This window comes from Pimephales promelas, chromosome 22 (genome assembly GCF_988280905.1).
Source record: "Pimephales promelas chromosome 22, fPimPro1.hap1.1, whole genome shotgun sequence".
NCBI classification, from domain to species: Eukaryota; Metazoa; Chordata; class Actinopteri; order Cypriniformes; family Leuciscidae; genus Pimephales; species Pimephales promelas.
The window spans coordinates 23,521,959-23,532,506 of record NC_142790.1 but is presented as its reverse complement, the minus strand read 5'-3'; the positions used below and the strand labels follow the sequence as shown (position 1 = coordinate 23,532,506).

General features: G+C 37.1%; 1 protein-coding gene across 1 annotated transcript in view; it reads left to right on the top strand.

The window, feature by feature from the left end:
* Nucleotides 1-4,084: 4,084 nt before the first annotated feature.
* Nucleotides 4,085-10,548, top strand: part of col11a1a (collagen, type XI, alpha 1a) — a 76,901-nt gene continuing 70,437 nt past the window's right edge. Inside the window, exons 1-2 of the mRNA XM_089125638.1 lie at nucleotides 4,085-4,423; nucleotides 9,499-9,663. Of these exons, the coding sequence (XP_088981764.1) occupies nucleotides 4,303-4,423; nucleotides 9,499-9,663 (286 nt within the window). The 5' untranslated portion in view covers nucleotides 4,085-4,302. The remainder of the gene's footprint in view (nucleotides 4,424-9,498; nucleotides 9,664-10,548) is intronic.

Sequence of the window (10,548 nt, the reverse complement as noted above, 5' to 3'; positions counted from 1 at the left end):
TGAGATTTGACATCTACAACCAAGCTTTGAATAACTGTGTGGGCCCTGGGGTGACTTTCCAACCACTGCTAAACATGAGAAGAGAGCCATTACTGCCTGTAATGTAGTATGTTTGTGATCAAGGGTCTAGAACGACTCGAAAAGTGTGGTAAATTAATGGAGATTTGCTACCCAGTTTGTGATCCACTTTGTTAGGTGTTAGGTGACCTCCATCAACATTAAACTAAAGCTTTTGAACATGTGGAGGCGACTGTAAAAAAATATTGATGGTTTAACTTAAAAAAGTAAGTAACCTGGTTGCCTTCAAATTTTAACTGCATTGAACTGGAAAAAGTGAGTTAATACAATGAAGATTAATTAATTTAACCATCAGAAACTCAAAAGTATATGTTATCTGAACTAAATAAATTATTTAAGTTGATTTGACAAAAGAAAAAATGTTGTGATTACTACACTGTAAATTTTTTTTTGTTGGTTTAACTTAAAAAAGTAAGTAACCTGGGTTGCCTTAAAATTTTAAGTTGATTGAACTGGAAAAAGTGAGTTAATACAATGAAGTAGATTAATTTAACCATCACAAACTAAAAAAAAAAAGTTATCTCAACTAAATAAATTATTATAAAGTTGATTTGACAAAAAGAAAATATGTTGTGATAACAAATCTTGAAAATATTTTTATCAGGACCTGAGACCTGATTATATTTAATAAGAGGCTTTAAACACTAAAAAAGAGTATAAATCAGCCATAGTCAACAATCAATGTGTTTGATTTCTTAAATGCGGGCTTTTTAAATGCTTAATGACGCCACAACAACGTTCTGCACATGAATGAACCTCTAACCAAAGCTATTTTGAGCTTGTGTAGGCTAATTATGTATATTTACTCAAATAAAGTTAGCAGCAGTCCCCCCCTTTGGCTTCCACTATGCACAATGTGGACATTACAGATGTAGACACTCTTAAAATGGAAGCGATATTTTAACCAGTATTCATTCTAGTACCCACCATGGTAGACCACAGTGAAAATAACCGGCTCACAATTCCTGAATGACAGTCCTACCGCTGTCTAGAAGTCTTTTTTCTTTACCTCAGAGAGTCGTCTCAAACGTACAATTTGAGCATTTTCGATTGTTTCTCATGTTTAAGTTCACTCCCCAGGTTGAGGGAATGTGTTCTGTGGGAGTTCTTTGTTGAACACAGAGCACAGGTTGTATGTTGAGAGAGACTGAACTCTCGGTCCGCTCTGGCCCTGAGCTTAGACAGAAAGAGCCCTTTATACTCCCTCAGGTTCTGTGTGTTTAGACTCTGATGGACAGAAGCTAGTGGCTGGATAGTGTGTGCCTGTGAAAAGTCTCCCCTTACGATTTCACTTAAGGTCAAATAAAAATGCTGAAGGGACTAGTCATATCTAAAAAAAAAACTTTACATTAAAGGGATAGTTCACTCTAAAATGAAAATTGAGTCATCATTTACTCACCCTGGTGTTGTTCTAATATCATATACCCTTCTTTTATGGACCACAGTTTTTAAAAATGTCCCGATCGAGCTCATTCATATTATGGACAGCCCTTTCTACCCATCATTTACACCCTTGGACAGTCCTGGAACTGAACTGAATTTACAATTGTGAAGCGTAGACTGAGCCAAGTCATCACTGAAGATAAAAATGCAAACTAAAAAGCTGCCTCTCAAATGATCTTGCTCAAAGCATGCATAACTACATCATTTTATACGACAGTAATATGAGAATCTGTTCTGCACACATCTTAACACATGTTCTTGGCAATGAGAAATATGTTTTATTTTTTGTATATGTATGTGATAACTTTGTGATTATCCACCGTGTTTACACCCACTGCACTCAATATAATAAGTAGCCTAAGAATGCCACATTTGTTATATCAGAGCCATGTAACTGTCAGAATGTGTTTTGACCTTTGATCTCTGGCAGAGTCCATCAACACAGTGAAAGATAAGTAAAAATAACTTTTTTTTTAAATGCACTTCATCATCATCAATTAATTAAAATATTCTAAGGCATGCAACACTATTCATAAGCTGCAGACATTTGTGAAGGATACATATTGCAATATTTTGTATTGGTAAATCATTTTGTCACTAAATCTGACAATGCAATCATGATCACAGGCGTTACTGCATGCAAATAATCTTCGAATCTGAAGATCTACTGTGCATGTTTCTTCAGACAGTTCACTGAGTGTAGTTCCAACTTGCCCTGAGGTGATGACATAATGCTTTGTTGTATGATGAATTATCTCACTGATTTTGTATTAATTATTTTATTGATTTTGAATTAATGCAAAAAGCCACGGTCATTTGTCCTTTTTCTTTCATTCATTATTTAATCAATTCACAGAAGAGATTTGGCATGCTAACAAAAAGTTATTTCTGGCATGGATCACGAGCTGGCTGCGTGCCATTTGTTTGAGCCAGTCGTTCATTTTATTCATACAACATTTTAGAAGTGGAGCTAAACTAAATGATCATTATGTTTCATTCACAGGTTCATAAATTGTATAATGTTGAACAATTCCATTTCAGACTATGGTACTCAGCCTTTACACTGCACTTTGAATCGGAACTAGAGACTATAGGTCATTTAACACAGGAATTTCTTGCAAACCAAAGAGATGGCAGTTTTTGTACTGAATGAATCATAGCCTACTACAAGAAGCCATCATTTTATTCATACTTTGATTTGTTTGTGTTTCACTCTGACTTTCATTCACTTTTCATCTTAACTCATTTCTTCATCTTTATGGGACAGAGTGTGGAGGAATGAAACTGGGAAAAGTGATGGCCTGTCAGTCAAACTTAGCCCCTCCCACACAACCTCCACATGCACTCTTGAAGAATAAAGGTCTGCAAAACATAACTGTGTATTCATTTGATTATTTTATTGTCTTTTATACTTTTTTCCTGCTAATAAGCCACACTGTAGGTTCACTTAAAATTGAATTCATAAATTTCATACGTAGTTGAAAAAAAGTGAGTTATGTGGAATTGCAAGGTTCACTTTACTTATTTTTTTTCAGTACACTTTTTTTTTTTAACTTAAAAAAGTTTTAGTTTATTAACTTAACATTTTTAAGGCAACATGTTTTCTTACTTTTTTAAGTTAAGTCAACTGAACACTTTTTACAGTGAGACTTGACGAATTTCTCATGGATTTCATCAAAGGTTCTAAATAAACTTGATGTAATATTAACACAATAATAATGTTCTAATTAACAGTTGAACGAAGGTATGTTAAATCCATTATGTTAGTTCTATTCAAAATAAATGGACTCATAAATCATAAAACAGCTCTCTTGAATACTTGATTCGACTTAATTTAAGGTGCACGACGTAGTTACATGTTACTACATGTACTTACTATACTATTATAATAATAGTAAATTATGCATTATTACAAATATCCTAAACCAGACCCTAACCCCAACCATAACATAGTGTAGTTCACAATGTAACTTCATCACCTTAAAATAAAGGGTAAAACTGTCATTGTTATTATAGTAATAATTATAAAGTATGCAACTAACCCCTTCTTAACCTTTAATAAGTACATGTAGTTAATTAATATTACTCAGTAGTTAATTACAGCAACAGAGATCTTAAAAAAGTGTAACCCTTGATTCTGACAGGTCATTCCCTTTACTAGTCAAATATTTTTGACCTAGGCGACGCTGTATTTATATGCAAATATGCCTAATCCGAAAACGTACAAATATTGAAGAAATATGGAATTGCTTGCTCTCTCTCTCTCTCTCTCTCTCTCTCTCTCTCCCTCCCTCTCTCTCTCTCTCTCTCTCTCTCTCTCTCTCTCTCTCTCTCTCTCTCTCTCTCTCTCTCTCTCTCATTCCCAGGCTACTCCATGGATTTTTTTTTTACCGGCTTTCGCGGGGGACGCGCAAGAGGGCGACCAGGGGAGGCTTTGGAAAACTGATGGGTGGATCCCTAGCCAACTTTCAAGCCCCCTGATTTGCTAATCGGGGTATTTTTCCCTTGTCATTTTCCTGTAATCCAGGGTCTGGGTCCAGCCCTCTTGACGGTGAGGCGATCGAGCGCTCAGCGTCTCATTTTGATTAAAGCCCGATTCCCTTCAGTCTGAAGGCTGGGCGCATGGAAAGGAGGATCTAAGGGGGCCCGGCGAAACAAAATACCCCTCACCTATGGCTGTTTAGAGCAGATCGGGTACATTTTGGGATTGTAGAAGGGAGATCATTTTCAAATAAGCAGAGGTCGCCCCGGGTTTTGTACACATTTGTGGGCGCCCCAACCATGGAGAGGCCAAGGTGGTCCCCAATGTGGAAAACGAAAAGGTGGCTTTTGGATTCCACTGTTTTCAAATTCATCACAGTTTCACTCGTCCTGGTTCTGCAGGCTCCAAATGTCAGAGCAGGTAAGGAAAGATAGACTTCCAAACTTTTGATAAAGTTGTAGGGACTGTCAGATAGGAGATGCGCATTTGCGCCCGCGGATTTTAACGCGTTTGATTTAGACAGGTGATCGTAGATGTGTGTTACAAGATAGAATAGGCTACCAGTGCACATGAAATCAAAAGACATTGTAATCATGAAATGAAGAAGACTGTGTATTCTTTTGAATTCGTTAAAATAAAGCCACCAGTTCATGATTTCACAAGCGTTTAATACAATTAATAATGCAATTTCATGGGCATATTATATAACACATACGGTTCATAATGCTTTACTTATCTACATTATATGCATAGCATGATTGAATAGTGATAATAATTTTAAACACAGAAAGGGTCTGAGTCTGTAATTTCAAATAGTTAGTCGAAAGTATGTAACCTTTTGCGCATGACTTCTGCCCTTCAATTTGCCTGCGATTTTATTTTATGTCTATATATTTTATGTTATATTACACTTAATGAGAGGGTGAAGAGGAGGAATGTGTCAAGAAAGTGTCACGGAGAGACAGTTTAGGATTTACTTTGACGCAGAAAAAGCTCTTTGTTTGAACCTGTGGTCCGTTAGGTGTGTGTGGACACGGTTAGCAGGGTGTAATTCCTAAGGGTTTTACATCAATGCCTTACATTTAAGAAAAGAAAATGGAAAAGTATCTTCTTGAATGGTCTGATTGTGAGGATGAAGTTGTGTGCCAAATTAAGGGCATTCAAGGAGAGGCGAATTAATAGGAGATTACCTGTAATTGATATAGGCTACTAATTTATGCTCATAAGACTTCATTGAGAACAAGTGTTCTGGCAGCATTGACATGTTTGTGTGTGTGTGTTATGAACTATCTTACAATCTTTAACTATGATAAGAATATGATTTATAGTAACTGAAACCTGGGAGGTCCAATTTACAATGGGCGTGACTGATAATAAGAACTGCAACAAGGGATTTTTCTCTTTTCAGTTACAGAAATATAGAAATGTAAATAATGCACTTGTAATATAAATATATAAGTGTACATGTCACAGAGACAAAAAGTAGTCTTGTCCGCTTTACACTGTTCATTCGAGATTGCTGCGGGGTAATGAACTAGCGTTGAGGTTGAGCCCATGTGGTCTATAGCCAAAATCACCCGTTGCCCATTCACCCCTATCTCCACCGAAGCCCAAGTGGTGGCTTTCTAGGTCCACACGATGAGTTTCCCAGTGGGAATGTTTCTCTACTAAGTGCCTTCCCGTTATTTGATGACTGTCCTCTCTGTCCATCCCTATTATTTTGGAGGCTTCAAAGGGCCCAGAGCCATCCAGGGGCCCCAGTCTGTCCTTATGATAGGTCTCACCGACCCTTACAGGAACAAAGTTCCTTGCAAAATTAAATTAGGCATTTATTTCGTTTGAAAATGGCAAAGACAATGGATTGCTGTTGTTCTCTTATTTGCCACTTTTCTTAATGCTGCTTGAAAATAACCAGATTTATTTGTTCTGAAGTGTCAGCGATACGGCACGCTTAACCTGTGATAACTGATAATGGATCTTGTAATGTATTAATCCAATTGGACTTCTGAAGCAATGCATTATATCCTTTGCGGTTTGTGGCTTGTGAAGGCATTTCTACCGGGTGCCCTCTTGAGCTGGCAGTGTACTGACATGTTTTCTCAGCCCCTGGGGCTGAGGAACCTCAGATGTGCATTCCTTCAAACAATGCACACATTTCAGAAATCTTTCCATACTCTTATAGTAGATGGGGCTGACTAGTATCCATTTGGGCTATTCACGAGTCATGCATTTGCGAGTTCACTCAACGCATGTTGGTTGTGGCTCAGTCCATTTTTGAAGTAAAAGTAACATTATGATGTTACATAATTCTCTCTGTTGCATCTTAAATGTACACTCTTAAAAACAGATGCCATAGAAGAAACATTTGGGGTTTCCCAAAGAATGTTTCAGTAAAGAACTTCATAATCTAAAGAACATTCTTCCACTATAAAGCGCAATGGAAATGTTCCACCTATTCCAGGTTCTACATGCATCTACAATGTTTAATGTTCAGACAAAATAAACAATCCGTCATCATTTGCTCACCCTCAGGTCGTTCCAAACCTGTATGACTTTCTTTGTTTCACAAAGGAGATATTAATGTTGTAGACGAAACACATTGCTGTACCTGTTCCCCATCTGTTTCACACTAGAACGAATGTGTTTGGAATGACATGAGAGAGTAAATGATGACACATTTTAAATTTTTAGCTGAACTGTCCCTGGAATATTAGGAGAACTGAACAGTGTTCTTGAGAAGCAGATGGCTGAAAGGCTTTATTGTTCTTTGATGTTTCTCTACAGTCGTGAGGGAAACGTTTTTTTTTTTTTTTTTTTTTTTTGCAAAAAATTCCGTCAGTGAGGTTGCCTCACGGAGAGCCTGTGGCATAATGCTTTCTTGTTCGATCGGCACGCATGTGTCAAAGAGGGGAGAGCGAGGGGAGAAGGGGGAGATAGAGGATGAAAAAGAGAGAGAGATTCTGACTGAATTCATTATTAGAGTCTCAAGGAGCAGCAGGTAAAAAGGTCTTCCCTTAATATCGCCTAAAAAACGAAATTCTAAAAATGTATTACATTGCATTCCCTTGACCAAATGAGAGCTCATCCATTGGAACATGTTATTTTAGCACTACATTTGTGTCTTCCTGTTACCATAAAAGGGAATTTCATTACTAAATGATTTATGCAAATGACAGAAGCCCCTCCCACTTTGTGGTGTCCCTTGGAATAGTAATGATGGCAGGTTTATGATCTTAATGTGCAACTCTCTCTCAGTTAGTACCTCCCTCCACATTCACTCTCGAAGTCGAATCAACCTTCTCTCCCACACACACAAGCCCGCCTAATGCAAAGAATGAATGAAAGTGAAACAGCGTGTGTGTTTGCACAGCAGCCTGGTTAAAATCGCACCAGGTCATCAGTTGCGCTCTCCTAATGGCAGCACATTCTCAGTTGGTATTCTGAAGTATTTAGGAGTATTGACATTTTTCTTTGGCACTTGAATGGCAAAAGGTCAGATTCGAGTGACAGCACCACATCTGGATTATATGAGGCCTGAGGTTATGGATATTCCCTCATTGTATTAGATAAGTAGTTGAATTTGAGGTTTTCCCTTTGTATGTTCAGCATAAAGTCTCTCAGATCGTGGGGGATCATTGCACTACTCACAAAGACTTTTAAATGGGGTGGTAAATGTTCTCTCAGCACTGGGAATGCCTCAGCGTCTTTATTATGGTGGTTTAGACCTCCCAGTCCATCCTTTTGTGATGTAGCATGCCTTTATTGTTGGCGGTTTGAGCTTTCAGTTTTATGTGGTAGATGCCAAAGATTCACTCAAGTCCCAGAAGACACTATGTTGGTAGATTCTTAAAAAACACCCAGATGCCAAAACATGTGCCCCTACATTCCCAATTAATCATGAAGACATGCCTCTCAATGGTGCTTTAAGGTTTTGAGTTCTTCCTCTCAGTGAAGTTTCAGGGTGATCCGGGGTGAACAGTGTTTATCTTTCATCTTGCTTCGTTAACCATAATGAAACCGTTGGTTCAAGTTTACTTAACCCAGCTGTTGCTGAAGTGTCTCCCAAAAGAGTTGAAGGTGGTATCGGGAATTTCACAAGGGTCAAATCTCATAGGAATGAAGACTAATTATTTGAGTTTTGATCATATAGCCACGTAAAACAGACCGAATTTCAGATATGTCCTCTTTTTTTGTGGTTGTGGGTCATAAAATAATGTTTAGAGATCATTTTGATGCATCGTTGGGTTAGTTTAGTTCATTTGACAGCTTTAATTAAACCACGCATGTGTAATATGACTAACCATTTATACAGTAAATATTATAGATACAAAAGTATTAAAATACATAGCTGTTTTAGATGATTTATATAGATTTGCACTTTATATTATATCATAATTACAGTATACATATTTTAAAAATGGAATAAAATTGTATAAATAAATATGTAGATTTTCCACTGTTGAGTCTTGAAGTTTAAAGGGATACTCCACTTTTTTTGGAAATAGGCTCATTTTACAACTCCCCCAGAGTTAAACAGTTGAGTTACCGTTTTCGAATCCATTCAGACGATTTTCTGATATTTAGAACAATATCAGTAACCAGACAGTTTCTGGTCTCATTGACTTCCATAGTAGAAAAACAATATACTATGGAAGTCAGTGAGACCAGAAACTGTCTGTTTACTGATATTCTTCTAAATATCAGAAAATCGACTGAATACATTCGAAAACGGTAAAACCCGACTGTTTAACTCTGGGGGAGTGGTAAAATGAGCCTATTTCCCAAAAAAAAAAAAGTGGAGTATCCCTTTAAGTTAAAAACACATTTCTAGGCACATGTGTAAAAGGCCAAAAAATGTTCTCCTAATCTGAAAAACAGTTTCAATCTCTCTAAACCCATCTGGCCAAGTCTGTTGTGATTGGTCTAGCACTTACAGTGTGTGTTGGAAACAAACGGCCATTACCATATTTGAATTTCCGATCCAGAGGCTTCCTCAGCGCTTTTATACACAGTGATACAAACAGTAATGATGGTGTTGGTTATTCTGTATTTTTCCATCTTTTTGACTTGTCGACAACATGAACCAATAACCTATTCCAGGCCTCACCTACAACTACAATGTTTGGGGGCGGGTCGTTCGCTGGCAGCCAATGAAGACCATTATGTGGCATTATGCAAATTTGTTACATTGTTATGTATATAACAGAAAGTGAGTCTGAAATTTTGAACGACTCGTTTCGGCAGTTTAGAATCTAGCCTTTTTTTAGGAGACAATGACATCATTTGTCGTGGACTTTGATCTTTAAAATTTGCAGACCTTTTACATTCACAAACAGCTATATTATACACTGCATGAAAGGTAATATTTGAAAAAGGCACAAAAAAGTATTGCAAAAAGTGTTTGTCTGCTTAACTATGACTATTTCTAATGCATTCTCCTTCTTTATTCATTTATTCATGAATCTTTTTGTGTGTATCTTCTCAACCCCATGCAGCAGAACCTGTGGATGTCCTTAAAGTATTAGAATTTCCCACTGTCCCAGAAGGAGTACAGAAAACTTTAGGATTTTGCACAAACAGAAGAGCATCACAGCCCGACACGGCCTACAAAATAGTCAAGAATGCCCAGATCAGTGCCCCAACCAAGCAGCTTTTCCCAGGTAAGCCGAACCCCATGAACATGTCTCCATGTCCTGCCTACGTTTAGCTGCGTTTAAATGTGCCCTTTGTTGCGGTTGCCAAGGCTTTTGACATGAGATGCCATCTCTGATTGTGCAGGGCCATGTTTCACTCAGACGCTTGTATTGTTAAGCGGCAGGAGAACTTGGCTAAAATCTCTTGACCACAGCATGGCTCGTCTCGTCTGGTCTGCTTAGTTGCATAAGAAATGAACAGAAACGTTTAAAGAGATAGTTCACCCAAAAATGACATTGTCTTTCCACGTCTTTCCATGAAACAAAACAAAAAAGAAGATTTTTTGCAGAATGTCCAAGCTGCTCTTTTAACCAGGCAATCCCACCCAAGAAAAGCCCACCACATACAACTTGCATTCAGTAATACATTCGAGATGCATTATGTAATTGGATTGTGATCATAATTTTGCAGATGTTTCTTTATATGGTGGAAAACAGATTCATGTTTAGTACTTGTTATTATTTCTTCATCCCAATGCCATATACTGTATCTGGTGTTTATTATCAAGTCTCTTGCATTTCCCCTTTTAAGCTAGATGGATTACGACTGATATAAAGTGTTTAAAATGTCAAATCTTATCCCAATGCTTTTCTCATTCATGGCCTTTTTAGTTAAACAATGTAAATGCACTAATATAACCTTATAAAATAATTAAAGCATGAATAAAACTGCACTATGAAAGCCAGAACATGCTTTATGGAGGATAAAAAAATCAAATTTATCAATTTAAATGTAATTAATATATATATAGGTCAATAAATAAATCAGCTGTCAAGTTGAAAAATAAATAGCCAGATTTAATTCAAAACAATTATATAGACATCTTTTTTATATTTAAAATGTTAATTAAA